At 40.6% G+C, this 21450-nt stretch overlaps 1 protein-coding gene across 2 annotated transcripts in view; it reads right to left on the reverse strand.

Moving 5' to 3' along the window:
* WNT7A (Wnt family member 7A) overlaps positions 1 to 21450 on the reverse strand; it is a 59728-nt gene that overhangs the window by 18347 nt on the left and 19931 nt on the right. For both annotated transcript variants that reach the window (XM_061621998.1, XM_061621999.1), the window contains exon 3: positions 1520 to 1791. In XM_061621998.1, the coding sequence (XP_061477982.1) occupies positions 1520 to 1791 (272 nt within the window). The remainder of the gene's footprint in view (positions 1 to 1519; positions 1792 to 21450) is intronic.

Below are 21450 nucleotides of genomic sequence, written 5' to 3' on the forward strand. Positions count from 1 at the left end.
GTGCCAATCAGACTTTGAAGGAAGTTTCACACAATTTTTAAGGCATTCCTTTCTTGCCAATGGGGGGGGGGGAATCATCCAGGCATCATATATTATGGTCTAATTGCTGGTCTAATTATGTTTAATTGGTGTAACATACATGGCCCTTCAGATTAAAGGGCAATACAGACTTTGATAAATCTTTCCACTTCAAAGAGTTTCAAAGTCAAGTTTCTGATCCAGTGTTTTAAGAGTGTTTAGGAGAAATTGTTTAGGAGAAATTATTAAAACTAATATTAAACCAAGAGAACCACATATGTAGTAAATAAAAAAGTTTTAAATTAATTAATATTTTGCCTTTGGAACCAGATTTTAGGGAGATTAGCTCTGAATACAAAGGTCAGACCAATGTTTGAATCCAAGAAGGATTCTCTCTACAGAGTTGCCTACTACTCACCCCTAGGAGGGCAAGCAATACTGGGACAGAAAGTAACTATGTAATTAATTGGTTTCATGTGATCTCCTGAATTCAAATGTTACCAAAGCAGATAGGAATCAATCGAACAAATGCCAGCCACACCACACATGTATTACAAAGGCCAACTGAAGAGGCTGCCACAAGGTGGAAGTTGCCATACAATTTAGTTTATAACATCCATTGTATATTTTCCCTCTGTTTGTTTACTTGTTTCTTTAGGGATAACCATTTTTAAAAAAGCAAGATAGACCCTTGTGTGCAGAAAATCCCGTTCTTTTCAAATGAATAATGAGGTGGTGGTCATATGTGAACCAGGAGAAAAATCTATTTTTTTGGACCACAAGCAATCCAGGAATTCGTAAATTGTAAAACACAATCTGATTGTGCTCCATTTGCTTTCACTTCCTGTTTTATGACTATGAAGCAGGGCCGGATTATCCATTAGGCTTAGTAGGCTGAAGCCTAGGGGCCCGGAGCTCTTGGGAGCCCGTGATCCATGGAAGCAGGACAGGAGCTGCGGATCGCGGGACAAGAGCTTCTGAACCGCCCACCATCCCCCCACTTCACTTACCTTTTTCTCCGCTATTTTTTGCGGTTTGCCATCAATCAAGATGGCGGCCGAGGTTTCCCTAAGGGGCTGAAGCCTCTGCCCCCAACTTGGTTGATGGCACGCATGTGTGCTACACGCGCACATTGCTGCCATCAACCAAGATGGCAGCAGAGGCTTCAGCCCCTTAGGGAAACCTCGGCTGCCATCTTGATTGATGGCAAACCTGTGCGTGCAGTGCGTGCAGCAGCAAAAAAAGCGGAAAGGTAGGTGAAGCGGGGGGGATGGGATGGGATGGCAGGCGGCTCAGAATCAGCCTAGGGGCCCTCCTCAGCTTAATCCGGCCCTGCTGTGAAGTGTCAAGATGGGACAAGCATTTGACAGAAGGATAGTCGTCTTGTGATGCGCAAATCTGCCTACCTGTGGGCTGGCACGTGACATGGGCTTCAAAGCATATGTATATACATGTTGTAGACATGGGATGGCCACATTTAGAGGTGAGCAAAGGTGCCTACCTTTCGCCCCGCCTCGTTGTTGTGCAAGTTCATGAGCGTCCTTGCATTCTGTTTAATCTCCCTTGCATCCACAAACACTTTGGCGAATCCTATTCCATATCGGATGTCTGCAGAGCAGCCTCCCCATTTCCATCCTTCGTCTTTGTGGTACTGTCCCTGTTTTTCCTTGTCACAGCCACAGTCGCTCAGGTTCCCCTGGGTGCAGGCAGCAGTGATTGCATGCGCTACTCCAGCAGCAATGATGGCATAGGTGAATGCTGCTTCTCTACTACCTGAAATTAGGATACATTTCTCAGTAAAGGAAAGAACATTTGGAAGAACAGCTTGGGGGAGGGAGGGAGAAACTGTGCAAGTCCATGCAGTAGAAATGCTGCAAGGTTATTATTAGACATGCTGTAAATATGCAGGCATAAGCATTTCTTGACATTTCAAAGTACTGGTCTTTTGTTGATCTTCAGGCACTCCCAAGAGAGTCAATACACATGCTGTAGTAAAGGCAGTGCATTTTGCCATGTCCATAAAGTTAAAGTTACCAAACCAAAAGTCAATTAGTCAGTGCTTAATGATGCAGGCAAGGCTCTATCAGACTGCAACCTTTATTTCACCATGGCTTTTAAAAACTCAACCACACAGCTTCACTTGGTCACACAAAAGTGCTGTGCTATGTGTGTTCAGGAAATATTCATCATGATGAATAGTATTGTTTGTCACGGTGATGAAGTTCATCCCACAGAAATCCCAAGTGCTGATCACCAGTTGTATGCCATTTACCAGGTACTGGTTGTGAATGGCACAAATGCCTCTGCCACACGGATATATATTGCACCAGAGCTAGAATAACCTTACATGTAGATTATTTCTGTGAAGATAATCCCAACTAAATCTTAAATCATAAAGGGGAGTTGTTAAATGGCCTGTACTCTATGTTTCACCCTATCTTGGTGGTGGTAGTGATTATGAAGACTCTGTCAGTGATCACTAATGTCACAGAAGGGTGTTACGTATCTGCATTACAAATTGTATATCCAGTTTTCCCAACCAACTTAGTCTGGGAATTGTATTTGTCTGAATTTAGGGGTATCTAAAAGAGATTTAGCATCCTCACAAAGCTACAGTTCCCATCATAGTTTTTAGTGAGATCACAGCAGTAAAATTGGGTTTATATTTACAATTGCAGATGTTCTCTTACTTATTAGTTAACCTTGAAGAAAGTCAAACAAGGTTCCAGGACGAGACTGGAGCTATGGGCAGCTGAACTAAATATAGACTAGGATTGTGTGTTCCCCAGCCCAGGATCCCTGAAGTCATTTTTTACAAACAAAACAAAGGATAGCCAACTTCTAATTTCAAAAATTCTAGTATGTGGGCAACATCAAGGACAGGTCAGGAGCTAGAACCTGGTAGACTCTGGCAGGAGCAGGCCTAATAGCAAAAGCATTCTTTTTGCACCTGTGGCTTGCTCTAACAAACGTAGCAGCCTGAGCCTGTATTTGAGACCTCGTGTGAAGGAAACACACAAATTGGTCATGAAGCAGCATGTGAAGTAGTGCACTGGCTGGGACTAGGCATACCTTGGCACCCAGGACCCATGAGTAAGTAACACAGTTCAAGAATACACACACTGTCAAAATGAATGTGTTGCATTTACTTTTTTTAAAAAAAATCTGGTTTTTATATTCACACAAAATCTGGTAAGAAACCAAAAAATATAAATAGGCCAGGGTTGGATTTTTTTTCCTGGTTAGTCACTGGCAACCCTAACAAAGGTAGAAATTCAGCCAAATTCTATGATACATATCTCCATAAGCATAAAGTCTTAGAATTCCTGCTTCAAGTACTACAGGATACTGATCAACATTTCATGATTTTGATCATGGTTTCCAATTCTTCTCCCTCAAGGACCTTGTCAAGATTACTGGCACTTCAATATTTCAATTGGAAGAGAATGTTCCTAAAACGTTGTATTCTCAATTTCCAATTATAACTCTGTAAATCAGCCTTCTGGTGCCTTCCAGATGTTTTGGACTTCAACTCCCATCAGCCCCAGCCAGCACCTTGCTGGCTATGAAGCCCCTCAGGTCAAGGGAGCTGTTCTTTTCTCTTCAGTAAAGTGTGACACACATTTGATAGTGCTATATAAATAACAACTTTATTGTCTTTTAAGCCAATAACTTCAGAATAAGAATATTACGGTGAGACATGATAACCAGTGTTAATATGAAATCAGCCTAATTCACAAAAAACATATAAGTTATGGGTGATATCCAACTAAATAGAACCAGTAAAATCAATAGACTTGAGTTATTTAAATCCTTTGATTTCAGTGGGACTACTCTGAGTATAACTATCACTGGATTTCACCCTATAGTATTTGCATGCAACTAAAATATGCAGATTAGTTCAGCTCTCTACCACATGGTGATTTCTCATGCATAGCCCTTATGGGTGAGGAATCTATCTACCCAATTCTGTTTCGTCTGGTCTATGACCGAAATAAATTTCATTCATTCATACCCAATTCTGTTCAGAAAAAGGGAAAGGACTTTAACTTGAATAACTTTACAAACACTAAGGCCCAAAAATGGTTTGGCACAATCAAACTAAAGTTGGTACTTGAAATTCTTTTCAAACTCTGACCTTAGTTAAGTAAATCTTCATAGCTACTTCACGATACAATCCCAGATCTCTGGTACTTGTACCCTATGATTTGTTGAACAAGCATATTTCTGATGTTTCTGTTTAAAAGAAACAGTAAACCAAAAAGAAAATCTCAGGCACTTTATTCTCAGCAGTATCACTCTCCACAAGTGATTTATATATTAATGCTTGTCTCTTAGTGGTTCTTCTACTGAAAATACCTACTTCCTTATCATATGCCACAAATAGCTAGTAGCATAATGGATTCAAGGATGACATCAACAAAATCAGTTAATAGGTACCTTCATGGCCACTTAACTGCAGGATCTGTATTAATAGAACTGTATATTACGCCTTTTTAATGTTTAGTTTTTATCATTTATATAACTGCATGTATAATAAGAATCTTGTGCTTTCAAAATGTAGAAGTATTTAGTAACATTAAACTTTCCATGAGGCTCCTTTGTCATCAGTATAATTTAAGTATAATTAAACAGTTGTAAACATATGAATTTGTGTTGGTTTATTTCATCTTAGCAGGATGTCTTGCAGACTTTGCAGATTATGATTTAGGATAAGGTAAAGATCTTACCATTTACACCAGCTTGGGCCTTAATTTATTCACAGTATCAGACAAACATCAAAATATGCTTGATGGTAAATCCTGTTTATTATATCCTGTCCTTTCCACATTCCACCACAAAAGATGAAGCCAGCTTCCCAGCTAATTTTCACCTCCCCCCCCCAAAAAAATTGTATTCCTCTTTGTTCTCTAAACTACCTTCAGACCTTACACAACACAGATGGAATAGTTGAATTGGAACAATTAATACTTTAGAGGTAAGTAGGCCATTGTTATCCAAAACTCTGTAGCAAAATTAGTAAAGGCCTATTCTAATATGCAATTATAAAGTACTATGGAGGAATAAAACTGAAGAGCAATGCAGAAATCACTTGACTTCTGAATCACAACTAAACACAACATAAGCAATAGTGACACAATGAGTTGCCAGATCAATATCATACAGATTCTTCCTGTGTGTGGTCATGGTTTGCTGCAATCATGACAATGCTTTGTTTCTACAGCATTGACTTTGTATGCATCTCCTGTGTTTACAAGATTTGTTATCGAACTATAGAAGAATATTCTTCATCCAGGCTGGAGTTAAACTATTATAATAAGATGAAAATGATCAGGTGAAAACTAAATGATGGAAGCTCTACTGGAAGTGTCAGCTGATACTTCCAGATCGAACCAGCAAACAGTAGAATGTATTATTATTACCCACTATCCCCCTAAGGTCCCAGGACAGGTTATAACAATTTCACATACAACATTAAAAACAGTTTAAAACAAATTACAATCACAAAAGTAGGGTGGATCCTAAAAAATCAACATCTCAAGTGTCAAATGCCAGGATAAAGAGGGGTGTATTCAGTATTTGCCTAAAACTGTTCAATGAAGCTGCCAGGTGCATCTCTGTGAGGAGGGAGTTCCACAGCTTACGGGCTGCCACAGAGAATACCGTCTTATGGGCCACTAGACTCTGAGCTTCTGAGGATGGCAGAACTACCAAGACAGCTCACTCTGCTGATCTGAGAAGGTCTGTAGGGAAGGAGGTGGTTTTTCAGACATTTGGGAATAAGTCATTTACACCTTTAAACGCTAACATGAGCACCTTCAACTGGGGCCAGAAAAATTCTGGCAACCAATGCAGTTGTTTTAAAACAAGGGTTATATGAGGTCTAAATGGAATCCCAGCCAGTAATCTGGCTGCTGCATTTTCTTTTATGTACACCGCCCAGAGAGCCTTTTTGGCTTAGGGCGGTATATAAATTAAATTAAATAAATAAAATAAAATTTTGGAGCAACTGAAGTTTCTGAGTCATCTTCATAGGCAGCCCCATGTAGAGTGCATTGCAATAGTCCAGTCGGAAGTTACTGGAGCATAGAGTGGAGTGGTCAAGCCACTTCTGTCCAAAAAGGGCCGTAGCTAGCGAATCAGTCATAGCTGGAAAAAGGCACTCCTAGCATCCGAGGCCAGCTGAGCCTCCAGTGACACTGCTGAATCCAGGAGCGCCTCCCAGCTACGAACCTGCTCCTTCCAAGGGTGTACTACTCCATCCAGACTAAGCCACCTCCCAGACTTGAGAACTCAGAACCTCTGCCATACAGTAGGGCCCCACTTTACAGCGATTCGCTAATACAGCAGTCTCAATTAGACGCAATTAGACTAAAGCCCCACTCATACGGTGCTTGTTCCACTTTTACGGCGATTTTCAGGCATCACGCGCCATTCTATTCAATGGGTTCTGCTTTACAGCAGTTTTTGCTTTACAGCAGGGGTCCAGAACATAACCCGCTGTATGAGTGGGGCCTACTGTATCAGGATTCAGCTTCAATGTATACTTGATTCTGATTTTGGACAGATTGATTCTGTTCTGTGAAATTAATGGTAAAATCCTACATATCACCTATATATTAAGAGCTGAATCTGACTAAGTTATACACAGAACGGACCCACTGAAATCAATTAACTTAAATTAGTAATGTCAATTGATTTTAATATGTCACTGAAAAAACATAACTTTGGTTGTCAAATACTAAATAGTGCCTTTTTTGGAATTTCATGAGGTGGCAGACTTTTTTTGTTCTCAAGGCATGACATTTGACTGCACCAAGTCTTCAATATGTGCACAAATGCCTGTGCAGCAAACAAGTTCTCTAGCCCCATGTCATGTAAGGCATTTAATATTTCCTTAAGACTTCTCTGAGTTAATCATGTTCATTTATTTCCTCTCTATAGTTCTAATAACATAAATATTATTTTCTGGAACATTTACTCTTGTGTCTTTGGAAAAAGTTTCATTCAATGCAGGTTCAAGGTTCTAGTCCTGGTGTACAAAGCCCTATACAGCTTGGGACCACCATACCTGAAAGAACGTCTTACCCCTTATATACCCAGTCGATCACTGCGCTCTGCAGGTGAGGGCCTCCTGCAGATACCATCTTATCAGGAGGTTCGTTCTGCACAATATAGGAACAGACCTTTAGTGTGGCGGCACCTACCCTGTGGAATTCCCTCCCCTTAAATATTAGACAGGCACCATCTCTGTTATCTTTTCGGCACCTATTGAAGACCTTCCTCTTTCAACAAGCCTTTTAAGTTGAGACTTTATCCCAGTCTGTGTCTGTGTTGGAATTGCTTTTTAATATGTTTTTAAACCTTTTTAAAAAAACAACAATGTTTTAAACCTTTTTTTAAAAGATGTCTTGAAAGCTTTTTTAAAAAAAATGTTTTTAAAGATGTTTTGTTTTAATGTATTTTAAAGTCTGCTTTTATGATGTTTTAAAGTGTTTTTAGTGTTTTTGTTTGCTGCCCTGGGCTCCTGCAGGGAGGGTGAGTGGGATATAAATCAAATGATAAATAAAATAAATCAAATAATAAATAAAAATAATGCATCAGGAACTGGGTCTTGCTTCTGAGTACACATGCAGGGGTTTCAGCAGTTATTCCTTTCCTTCTTCCACACAGTTTCTTGAGGAGATGACTACTCTGCTATCCTGATCTAACCATTCCACATGCTCTTTTGACTCTGTTTCCTCCCAACTCATGATCCCACTCTTCTTTCATTCCCCTTTTCTCTGTCACCCAAATTCCCTTGGCTAAGATCACAGATTACCTTCTTATACTTCAAGGTCTCTGTCTGGGTCTTCCTTGATTTTTCCTGCCTTTAACACAGTTGATCATGCTCTCCTCCTTGGCTCCCTCTGTTCCTTAAATTTCCAAGATGCCATTCTTAGCTCATTTTCTTCCAGCCTGTCAGATTGGTTTTTCAACATGTCTGTTGGGGAAAGCTTCCTCCTCGCTGTTGGGATCCCTTGGGAGGGGAGCTTTTTTTCTTGCCACACTCTCTCCTTGGGTTTCATCACATTGAAATAGCTTTCAATGCCATCGATATGCTGATGACACCCAGCTGTATTTCCACTCCAACCGTATCCCCTGTGTCCAGTCCAATATTACTGTCTGTCTGATATAGCAACTTGGGTGTTTCATGGCCATCTCAAGATCAAACTGCTCATCTTTTCTCACAAGCCTTCTTAGAATCATAGACTCAGAAAGCAGTAGAGTTGGAAGGGGCGTATAAGGTCATCAAGTCCTATGCAGGAAACCAACTTAAAGCATACCTGACAGATGCTGTCCAGTTGCCTCTTGATCACTCTTGTAGGCATTCAGTAAAGGTCACCAGGGCCGGTTGTAAAGGGTGGCCAGGTGGGACACCGGCCCGAGGGCCCCTGGAGCTACAGGGGCCCCTGAGGGGCTCCTTTGCTCCCCTTCCGTGATCTGTGGCAGGAGCCGCAGATCGCAGGACAGGAGGAGCTTCCGAGCCACCCGCCATCCCCCCGCTTCACCTACCTTTCTCTCTGATGTTTTTTGCAGTGTGCACAGGGTTGCCATCAATCAAGATGGCGGCTGAGGTTTCTGTAAGGGGCTGAAGCCTCTGCTGCCATCTTGGTTGATGGCAGCAATGCACACACGTGTGTGCCATCAACCAAGATGGCGGCAGAGGCTTCAGCCCCTTATGGAAACCTCAGCCGCCATCCTGATAGATGGCAACTCTGCATGCGCAATGCGTGCAGCCGCAAAAAAGAGCAGAGAAAGGTAGGTGAACCAGGGGGATGGCGGGGGGATGGCGGGCAGCTCAGAAGCTCCTGTCCTGTGATCCACACTCCTGCTGCGGATCGCAGAAGGGGAGAGGAGGGGCCCAGGGCAGCCTGGTGCCCAAGGGCCCCAGCATGCCTGGAGCCTGCCCTGAAGGTCACCATCCTCCTGGTTAGATCAACTCTATAGCCCTGGCTTGATCTTTTATTATTTTATCTTCTTTATTTCCCCACATACAATTAGTTGACAAGTTGTGTCACTTGAACTATAATCTTCAGTTCTTCCATCCCATTCAGTTTCCTTTAAGCTATATCACTTAGCGCCACTGGAACCTTCCAAAGTGCATGTATTACAGATGGTACAGATAAAATCAACAAAAACTCTTGTGGCACTAACACATTTTATTATCAAAAAACTTTTTGGCCTAGAGCCCACAAAAAACTGTATGCCATAATAAAATGTGTTCATCTTTAAGGTACCACAAAACTCGTAGAGTCTGTTGCAACCAAATGAACAAACACAACTACCCTTCTGGAGAAGGTACAGAGGGTACCTGTGAATTTTTCTTTGTTTTGCTAGGGTAAGCAACACAGGCCCTGAAATATATCTTTGTAATCTGTATCCATTTCTATTAACTCTGTGTACGAAATGTAAGCTAGTCACAGCCCTTAGACCCAGTTCAACATGTGTTACTTAGAATTCTAGCCCAACAGCCATGATTTTATACCTGCAATTCAGCTTACATTAGCATGTAAACGGAAAGCTGCTTGCCTTTGTATGTGTATATTTATGGATGTGTCATGTCAGAGAAATGTGTCCTGGAGTATGATGCATGCCAGGTGAAACCGTAGAGGGTTTTACTAAACTCTTTCTTTCTCACTACAGACTCACTGCCCATAATGGTAGCTGTTTCATGTGGATTCCCTGTTCTCTTTTAAAGGCAATCCCCCACTTTTCCAGGCCTTTGCCTCTCCCCCACCCAACAGGCTATGCCTTCTAACCGCCACCAGGACCTTTATCTTAAGCCAAAATACACCTTATATATGTGAGGATGTATGTGTGAATACCACTGTTATGTGACATTATACTCCCTTGGTCAAGTAACTTGAGTGTCAGGCAAGAGAGGAAGAAAAACAATTATTTATTATTACAGAGAATGAATATAATATTACAAGAAGCTATTACTCCTACTGTACAGTATATAAATAACTAAAATACCCAGTCCCTCACTATCACTAAGCTCTATACTCTAAATCCCCATCAAATCCCACCACTCATAAACAAACCTAACACTTCAGAATCAAATCCCTATCCAACTGACAAACTGCCAAGCACTCAGATATGAACAATCATTCCCCCACACTTTTAGCCAATCACATGAAGTACTCACTCCCCCGCATCACTCACTGTGTACAATATCATAAACACATCAATAATAAACCTATACACAGTGGAACATCACACTCTGCACAACAGCTGTCTACCGAGCATATGCAGAAATATCAACTCTCCATAATTCTGAAAGGAATATACTCAAGTGGTTTACAAATCTACCCAGCCCTGTAGCCAGCCTTTCTTGTTAGGTAGCGCAGCCACATTTCTAGGTGAGCATAGTGCCAGACAATCATACACGCACCACACTGGTGGAGAGGATGTGAGGGCCAAGTCAGGGGAAGGGAAAGGAAGTGACCTTCCCCCTCACTCCTCCTCCATGCGGAGTGTGTGTTAACTTACATAATGGGCTATGTAAAGGTCAAGTTAACAGAAAATTTAGTATGAATGCCAAGGAATTAAATGACAGACATATTTTTGTTTCATAAGAAAAAAGGGTGTTAAGGATACATTGAGCAAAGGGATACCAAAAGGTGTAAAACAAACAAAATAGTTCATGCTATAACCAAGTAGTTAAAAACTAGGGTGGTATTTGTTTTCTCAAAGATTCACAACACCAATACAAAAACACTCTGATTTTGAAAACCAGTAAGAGCATATTACAATACAACCATAGTCAAACATTTAGGGAGAGTGGTGCTGAGAACAATATGCATAAATGTCTTGTTGAATTCAATTAGACTGAGTCCTTAACTTTATACAATATTTACTGCATAATAGACTTCCTTTCACAAACTTATAAAAATGCTTGCTAGACATGCAAGAAAGCTTTCTGAATGGTGGGTTCATAATATACCTTTTCAGAGAGAAAGAGAGACAGAGAGAGAAATGACCTTTTGATTTTCCTTTCTGTTGGACAATTAATGGAAAACTTTTTAACAGCTTGCTATATAAAGGACTAACTAAGCAATTGGAAACTAATTGTGGTAAGCAACTGAATTTTGTTTTACTGGTTGCTGGGTTGATTTCTCTATCCAGAAAGCCTGGAAAGGCCACGTGCTGAGCTGCATAACTTGGGAAAATGAGAAATTAGGTTACAACCTACATGGCCAGCGAGCCCCATCACTTTAGTGTGCACAGAAGTGTTTCTATTCATCTAGGGCTGTTTTCATCCTTTGCTATCAAGTACTCAATGGGAAAAAAGAAAAAAATAGCCACTATGATTGTGAGTAAAGTGAGTGCTTTAAAACAGTAAAGGGTAACTTAGGGCAGCCATTTTTTTTCAGAACACTTTACATTAACCTCTTTATTTCACCCTTTAACAATAAGCACCCTATCCTGTTCTACTCATCATAATAATTGCAGAATAAACAAACTCTTACTTCTTACTGCAGGCAAACAAACATACTTCTTTACTGAGGACTGGGTAGAAAGCACAACTAAATCTGAAAAGCAGAGCAAAGTCCAAGCGCTGGAGTCTAACTCTAGCCCATAATACAAAGTTCTAATATATAACACTTCAAGGATCATATAATTATACAGGCTGGGTTTTTCAGGTTCACATAAGTAATTATAGAGTGATTGTGATCATGAAAAATCCACCCTCAATAAGGAAAAATCTTGAATAAGCAGATTTCTGGGGACTCTTCCAGATGAGTTTGTGTGTGTGTGTGCGTGCACTTACCCTGCTTTATTCACTGAATTTTCCAGAGGATCCTATTCTTAAATTGCTCCTGTACTTAAACAAGCTGCCATTCTTTAAATGGGGGCTGTCATTGTCTGTCATGTCACAAACACAATTTTTTTAAAAAAAATCCTAGTGGGAGCAAAGGACAGTTCTAGAAGGGGGCGGTGCACCCATTTCCTCCTCCCTGGTTACAGGGTTGCATCCGCTCGTTGAACACTTTGTTTCCTCCTATCATTACAAAGTCTGTTCCATAGCACATGACAGCGCTTACTCTTAAGTAGGAGATATCAGAGGAATCCATTGAAAATAGACTGCCAAGCATTTTTCTTTCCATCTGCCCATTCAACCCACAGCACAGCTCAGCTTCTTGCTATGAATAATTTTCACCTCAGTTCTCTACAACATTTTTTAAAAAAACATGCACACATTGTATGTAAATAGATTGACTGATGAATAATTGCTGCTGTCCCAACAGATGCCTCTTTGCTTTTATTTTTTTTCTGAAATGTTGTTTGTTGACTTTGTTGGCTGGAGGCAGAGTAAGCTGCAGTCTTAACCACATTTACTCAGAAATAAGTCCCATTGAAATCAGTGAGGCTTACTCCCATGAGCAGCCATAGACAGGTGCCACAAGATTCTTTGTCACTTTTGCTGGAAAAGACTAACAAATACCCATTTATTTCTGAAAAACTCCATGACCAACATCAACAATTCTAAGAAATCTAGGGATTTCTGTGTCACTTAAAAGCAACACCCTTCCATGAGATCAGAATTAAATCAGATTGTATTAAATGGTACTATGTAACACAAATCAGGCATAAGCCTTTTTCCTTCTTCTTTAGTGAAAACTGTTAGTGAAACCTTTCCAGTGTTGAAGGACAGAGGAAAGCACAGCAAACAGTCAAGAATCCAAAGCAATTTACCACACCAGAGTTATAAAAAGCTCGATGCCATGTTGATGAAACATCATACTCTTGCCTCATTAATTTTAAAAACATTGTGGTTTTCACTGATGACTCATGATCTAGAGCATAATAGTATTTGTTCTTTAGAATGTAAATGAAGTAGAAAATAGTCTGGCATAGGTGCTTTAATTCTTCCAATTTTGTAGAATCATTTGTATTCAAAGATTAATTTTACCTTGAAAACTGGTTTTGCCTTGAAGTGAGTATTGTGATCCAGAGCACTGTGTGCATAAGATCCATTGCCAGCCATAGAAGTAGGAGATGATACTCAGGGCCGGTTCTAAAGGGAGGCCAGGTGGGGCACTGGCCCGAGGGCCCCTGGAGCTACAGAGGCTCCCTGAGCAGGAGCTATGGATTGCAGGACAGGAGGAGCTTCTGAGCCGCCTGCCATCCCCCCATTTCACCTACCTTTCTCTCTGCTGTTTTTTGCAGTGTGTGCAGGGTTGCCATCAATCAAAATGGCAGTTGAGGTTTCCGTAAGGGTCTGAAGCCTCTGCTGCCATCTTGGTTGATGGCAGCAATGCGTGCGCATGTGTGCCATCAACCAAGATGGCGGCAGAGGCTTCAGACCCTTATGGAAACCTCGGCTGCTATCTTGATTGATGGCAACTCTGCGAGCGTAGTGCGCATAGCCGGGAAATAAAAGCAGAAAAAGGTAGGTGAAGTGGGGGGATAGCGAGGGGATAGCTGGCAGCTCGGAAGCTCCTGTCCTGCGATCCACACTCCTGCCGCGGATCACGGAAGGGGAGTGGAGGGGCCCAGGGCAGGCTAGTGCCCAAGGGCCCCGGCATGCCTGGAGCCAGCTCTGATGATACTATTAGGTAGAAGAACTGCAAGGGATTGCTAAACTTTATTTTATCAATCATTGTCAATATTATTTATTTATTATTGGATTTATATCCCACCAATCCCCCCAGCAGGAGCCCAGGGCAGCAAACAAAAGCACTAAAAGCAATGCCAACACAGAAGAAAACTGGGATAAGTCTCAACTTAAAAGGCTTGTTGAAAGAGGAAGGTCTTCAATAGGTGCCGAAAAGATAACAGAGATGGCGCCTGTCTAATATTTAAGGCGAGGGAGTTCCACAGGGTAGGTGCCACCACAGTAAAGGTCCATTTCCTATGTTGTGCAGAACAGACCTCCTGATAAGATGGTATCTACAGGAGGCCCTCACCTGCAGAGCACAGTAATCAACTGGGTATATAAGGGATAAGACGTTCTTTCAGGTATGCTGGTCCCAAGCTGTATAGGGCTTTGTACACCAAAACTAGAACCTTGAACTTGGCCTGGTAGCAAATGGGCAGCCAGTGCAATTCTTTCAGCAGCAGGGTGACATGTTGGCGATACCCTGTCCCGGTGAGTAGTCTTGCTGCCACATTTTGCACCAGCTGCAGCTTCCAGACCAACCTCAAGGGCAGCCATAGAGTGCATTACAGTAATCCAGCCTAGAGGTTACCAGTGCGTGGACAACAGTGGTTAGGCTTTCCTGGTCCAGAAATGACCACAGCTGTCTTACCAGCCAAAGCTGGTAACAGGCACTCCTAGTCACTGAGGTCACCTGGGCATCTAGCGACAAAGATGGATCTAGGAGCACCCCCTGACTATGGACCTGCTCTTTCAGAGGGAGTACGACCCCATCCAAAACAGGCAACTGACCAATTATCTGAACTTGGGAACCACCAACCCACAGTGCCTCTGTCTTGCTAGGATTCAGACTCAGTTTATTGGCCCTTATCCAGCCCACCACTGAGTCCATGCACTGATGCAAGGCTTGCACGGCCTCTCCCAATTCAGATGTTACAGAGAAATAGAGGTGGGTATCATCAGCATACTGCTGACACCTCGCCCCAACGCCTGATGACCGCTCCCAAGGGTGTCATATAGATGTTAAACAGCATGGGGGACAAAATGGTACCCTGCAGCACCCCACAGCACAACTGCCAGGAGCCCAAGAGACAATCACCCAATGTTATTCTCTGCAAAAAATCCTGGAGATAGGATCTGAATCACTGTAAAACAGTGCCTCCGACACCCATTTCACCAAGTCAGCCCAGAAGGATACCATGGTCAATGATATCAAAAACCACTAAGAGATCAAGTAAGAGTAACAGGGTCACACTCCCCCTGTCCTTCTCCCAATAATGGTCATCCATCAGGGTGGCCAAGGCCGATTCAGTCCCATAACCAGGCCTGAACCCAGATTGGAATGGGTCAAGATAATCTGTTTCATCCAAGAGTACTTGGAATTGCTGCGCCACAACCCTCTCAATCACCTTCCCTAAAAAGGAAGTATTTGTGACCGGTCGGTAATTGTCGCAGACCAATGGGTCCAGGGTGGCGGCTTGAACCACTTCCTCCTACAATGACGTGTTGACCACACCCTAGATCCATTTGGTCAAACCCCCTTGGCAAGCTTTAATAAGCCAAGAAGGGCAAGGGTCAAGATTATTATATATTTATTCCTCATACTATACCATGATGTCGAGCCCCAGCTCCCTCAGGAGGATCAAAGAGGGGGGCTGGATGAGTGTCAGTTCCAGCACTAGGGCAAGGGGAAGAATCAGAGGATGTTGAGACTTTTGAGGACGAGGCGAGAGGGGGGGTGGTTGACACTGTGCCAGTTCTCACGGACAGTTCTTCTGTCGAAGAAGACTGTGCTCAACTTCCAGATGCCCCAACAGAGCCATTAAGGGATGTCTTGGCGCGTGTGCCAACTCCACCTCCCCTGAGCTGCCCTTTTGGCACTTCAAGCGCTTCCCCGCCTCCTGAAGCCGAGTCCGCACCTATCAAGACTGTATTGTCAGATGAGCCAGGGGAGGCACACCCCCTTTTGCCCCGCACCAGACGCCGGGAGAAGCGCTTCGGTCAGAGGGAAAGTCTTCGAAGGAGTCAGAGATTACAGGCGAAGACCTTTCCTACTTAAGGCTGCGCCCCCCTGACCTGGGTGCTGAGTCAACTTTCTTCACAAGCTGCAGAATGTACTTAGGTAGCCTAGTTATGGATTGTAGTGAGTTAGCATAGTGTGCCTATGAAATGTATTGCCTTCGATGTTACTTTAATAAAACAGGAATTAATTCCATCCTCGTTTCAGTCTCGTGAGTCTCACTCTGGGCAGGACACATAGGCAGCTTATAATATTTTATACCAAAAATTATTTTTTTTTACAATAATTTTTATTCAAATTTTCATAAAACATACAAAACAAAATCATAAAACATTCAAAGACAAAAAACAAAACAAAACAAAAATGATTAAACAAAAAAATAAAATGTTGACTTCCCATTTGTCGCAGATCAAATCAGTTGTAGGTCTACAATATATAACAATCCTGTCTCTTAAATTATATTATAAAATCACTTTCCTCCAGTAGTTATCTTAATTAATCATCAAATCTCATAAACATTACTTTATTCTTTCCACAAAAAGTCAAAGAGAGGTTTCAATTCTTTAAGAAATATATCTATCAATTTTTCTCCAAATAAACATGTCGATTAATCCATCTCGTTAATAATAATAATAATCTTATTGTCATAACCATAGTCCAAATAAACATATCGATTAATCCATCTCATCAAAATCTGTTTGGTCCAATAATTTCAATAGCCATTATTCCATTATCCATATTAATTCCATCTTCCATCTTCAATAGTCCTGTTAAGTCCAGTAATTTCAGTGTCCAATCTTCCATTATCAGTATTCCATAATAATCTTGCTGTCATAGCCATAGTCATATAATAAGAGTCTGATGGGAATTTCCTCTATCCCAAATATTTTCTTGCCATCAATTCTGAATAAGTTGCTGAAATATTGTTGTAAAGTCATATCTGTGTTCTTCTTTTTTACAAAATGCACTGGCTCATCTCTTGAGAGTTTTTCCATTGTCACATGGCTGCAGTTAATTCCATAGATTTTCTCTATATCAAGCTCCATCACGTCATTCCAGTCCAGAAGATTATCCAAGCCATTGATAACTTTATCTCTAATATCTTCATTAATTTCTTCAGAGATAACGTTAAATTCCAAACAGTAGATTTTATTTCTAATATCCATAAACTCCAGATCTTTTTCCAATTCCACATTTGTTCCAATCTCCAGGGCTTGTATCTTCCCTTTATTTTTTCTTTTCTCATCTCTGATCTCATTCTCCTCTCTCACAGGATCCCCTATTTCTTTAAGCTCCTGCGTCATTTTGCTCAGTTCAATTTTCAGCTCCTTACTGCCCTGTCGCAGGGTTTGTCTCGTTATCTCAATCTCATCCATTATTTTCTGAAACATAATTACTTCCAGATTCTCAGCCACTTTCTTGATTGCCATTTTTAAAACCACGAAAACAAAACAAAACAAAAATAAAGAACCACTTCTTATTTCAGCAACAATTGGGTTAATATTCCAGGCTTGATGACATCACAGTATAAACAGAGCAGCCTGCCTTATCTCTCTATGTTCAAGAACACAAAACAAATTTAGTTCCCAGCATCAAAACAGTTAGTGGCATCGTGAAGAAGCAGATTCGTCAAAATAAAATAGACCAAAAAGAGAATAGTCCCAGACAATATAATGTTCCTCGGAATAGAAATCCCTCTTCTGTTTATATCTTTAGAATGCACTTCCAGGACAGCTTTTTGCAATAGAAACAGAGATAAGCTGTTAATTTCGTGAATAACAGAGAAGAGTTATAGCTCACCCAGAAGTTCTTTAAAGCTGATTCATTTGACAAATCTCTTTTTGCTGCAACAATTGAAACCAAGTAAAAAAAATAATAGAAAGAAGGGTGCTTGCCTGTTAGTCCGTTTTCTCTTTGAAGAAAAGATAAACGTTTATACCAAAAATTATTGAGCAATATGTTTTCAAATACTGCTTAAAAAAAAACACCTTGTTTAATTCAGCCTCCCAAACACATCCTAAAAATACTCAAACTCATGTTTTGGTGGTCCTCTGGGGGAAATGAGTCCCAGAATGAGAAAGAGTCACCTTGAAATCATTCCACTTGTACCTGGCATAAGAATGATAGCTTGCTGCTTATGCCTGATACTAAAAAGGCTGTGTTAAGCCACAACTGAAAATAAGGAAGGAGATTGTAAGACATGCCCATCCCAAAATATTGTAGGCTTTGTAAAACCTGGATCAAGTGCTTCCATTCTCAGTACAAGTAATGTTAAAAGAAACAACTCAGAGAACCATTATAAATCTTCTGGAAGAAATTAAGACTAGGCATATTGGTTAGTAGTATGTTCCAGACAAGCAAGAGAGCACTTTTTCACATTACATGATTGACATATTGAATTTGCTGCACAAGAAGTGAGCCTCTACTTTGAATGGCTTTAAAGGGTGGGGGATAGACAAATTCATGTGGGATAGGTCTATCACTATTAATCACATTGACTAAGTGGAATCCCCATCTCCAAAGATACTGAGAGAGAGCTATTGCCCGCAGACCCTGCTTGTGGGTTTCCCAGAGGGCATCTGGTTGACAACTGAGGGAAGCAGGATGCTGAACTAGATGAATTTTTGGTCTGATCCAACAGGACTCTTCTAATGTTCTGATATTTTTCTTTTCTTGCCAGAATTATCCACTTATGTGCATGGGCACAATCGAACTAAAGTTACTCTGAGAGATAGTGACTGACTTAAAGTCACCTAGTGAATATCATGGCTGATTGGGGAAAATTAAGCACCATGCAGACTTATTGCAACAAACATTTAAGAACAAATACTTCTTATTTTTTAAAAAATAAAGAACTACAGACTGATTCTTTGCTTGTTTGCTCTGAAGTAAGTTTCATTGTATTCAGTGGGGTTTAGTCCCAAGTAAGTATGCATAAGACTACAGATTGCTTTCACATGTCTACATATCTGTGTCTACGTATTCATTCAAAGATGTTTTACTTATTTGTATGTATAGGTTGTATCCAACAAAATCACTGCATGCACTGAACAATTTCCACGAGAGCAAAAAACCCCTCCCCCCTTTCTCCTCCCCCTCCCCAGTGTGCCTCCCAAATCTACTCTAGAGCAAATTTGGGGGCAGTGGGGGAGTGCATGGTGGGGGGAGAGGAAGTAAAAGTTTAATTATGCTTGTGGAAGTCATTTCACACACACAGTGACTTAGTTGGATACAACCTTACGCATGTATATTATATTTAATATGATACAGTAAGTCAATGCATGAGTTAATATTATTCTAAAATGTTGCATCTGTGTATATCAAACATCATTTCCCCCCTAAGAACTTGGCCTTGTCTGTTTTTCCTTGGACAGATCATCAATTTCAACATAGTTTTGTCCCCTGTTCTTAAAACTTTTATATCCCACTTTATCTGAATGCTCAAGGCAGCTTACTGATGAAATACTTTTAGCAAATCTGAACTCTCACACAACAGCTTCCCTTGCACATCTATTTTCATGTGACTCTGTATCATGCTATAGTCCCATTGAATTTTGAGACTTAATTCTGGGTAAGCATACGTAGGATTGTCTGTGTAATATCCTCATTGAGGTCTTGTACTCATAAGTCTCAATGAAGTAAAAAGAAATTGGATGGGGGAGGTTGCTCTGTAGAGCAACTCCTGTCATAGTGGACTTTGGGCTTTGAAAATATTTAGCACCACCAAACCAGCTGTGTCATAAATTAGGTATTCTGGGAAATAAAAAAGACAAATTTGTATTAATCTCACTGGAAAACATACGTTACATTTTCTGCTATTTAAAGCCAAGAGGTCAGGGAGGGAGTTATCTGAACAGACATGTGCTGAATTATATGTTGATTGTGAAAATATAAAGATGGAAATACAGCAGAGCTTGCCAATTATATGCCATAAGCTTCATTATTTCACATCTCTATAGAAGTCATAATTCATAGACAGCAAATTGGATACAAGAGCCCATCTTTTCCCCGATTAGCACTATCTGCCTCCTTCTATTCCATCATCCGCTGCAGACGGGACCAATAAGCAAAACCCCTGCAATGAATAATTGTGGCCCTGAAATTTACATAAAATGCCCATTGCTCTGATAAATAGCTAGATTAGGGGCAGTGGCGGCTAGTGGCTCCATGTTTTAGTCTGAACGTTCAAGGAGCTGTCTAAGGTGTAATTAATGTAATTTATGATATTTAATGTTTTTGTTTATTATGTATTTTGTTTTCTATTATATTATTTTTGTAAATCACATTTTTGGTGAAAGGCCTAGAAATCTCTTAATTAATTATTTAACTAAATAACTAATTAACTGAACACAGAGTTAAACATGCTTAAGTCAATTTATTTCAATGTGCACTGAAAAACACACTTATCAGGGGGAAGCTCCATTCAACACAGTAGTACAATAGAACTAATTTCTGAGGAAATAAGTTTAGGATTATGCTAGAAATGCACCTAACTCAGTGCTGGATTGAAGCCCAAATATGGTTAAAAAAAATCAGTTCTACATTCTGCAAACATGTATAATCACCAGATCATTCTTTCATTCCACATAAACATCATTTTCCATTTCAGGGAATCTGTTTCTCTTGTATATAAACTTTTCTGACATTGTGACAGAATATGCTTTTTCTTTTTTCTTTTCTTTTTCTTTTTCTTTAGAGAAAACTATAAGCCAAACTTCAGTAGGCGTTAAGATCTCTTTCCCCTCTAAAATACTGTAATGTAATCTTTTTGTTTCTTCTCCCAAACATGTACTCACAAGATGCATTTGAAGGCAGGTACGAAATTAGAATTCCTGAAAAAGTGACCTTGGGGCAATGTTTTTTATCTTCCTATGACAGTCACTACCTAAAAAGATTGACTCTCTGGCATAAAGCATTGTGCTGGTTTTTAGATACTCAGTGCCAGATTTCCAACCTGGCTTCTGTTTTTTGCAAGAACACTATCCTAGCTGCCAAAAAACGAACAAACACCTCTGTGCCTGTGTTTTTACAGTTATAAAATGCCATGTACACAAATTATTTACATGCATATATTGATCCCACTGAAGTCAAAACAAAATTATCACTCATTTCCTGAAGAGCCAGCATTTCACTAACCCAATGCAGATGTTATTAATCCCTGTGGAAAATTAATCTGCACATGATCTATCTATATGAGTAGCCTCGCTTTGGAAAAGCAAATCCACCCAAGATTTTCCTTTCTCTGCCATTAACAGGGAAAAGGCAAGTTGTGATTTTTCCTATTTACAGAAGAGGACCTACAGTCTTGCATAGTGATGCTCTCACCATGACAGTAGATAACTTGCATGAGCAGTTATTTTAAGGGAGAGGGTCATATAGCTCCAGTAACATCTGGATTGACTCTTAATTGTTTGTCTACCAAGATGATGATTCATTGACACTGTCTGGGGGAAATCAATCCATATGGTACATGTTACATATAAGAGAGAATTTGTACAAGCAGTTTTCCCATCATGTGGCAATTTTCTGCATGCACATTGCAGTGGAGTGCTGTTGAGTCCCAGTTTTGTGATGAATCCAAAACATGTTTAGATCTTCCTACCTTGGTGGCATTGTTTGCCCTTGTCAGTAATACAATGCCCAATTTATGGGGGTAAGGTATGGGGGTCTTTATTGAAGTCTATATGCCCCACATCCATTCCTGACTCATACCAAATTTAACCAAATCATGCCTCGCTCATAGCCTTCTAAAAAACAATAGTTA

The sequence above is a fragment of the Rhineura floridana genome, chromosome 3 (genome assembly GCF_030035675.1).
Source record: "Rhineura floridana isolate rRhiFlo1 chromosome 3, rRhiFlo1.hap2, whole genome shotgun sequence".
NCBI classification, from domain to species: Eukaryota; Metazoa; Chordata; class Lepidosauria; order Squamata; family Rhineuridae; genus Rhineura; species Rhineura floridana.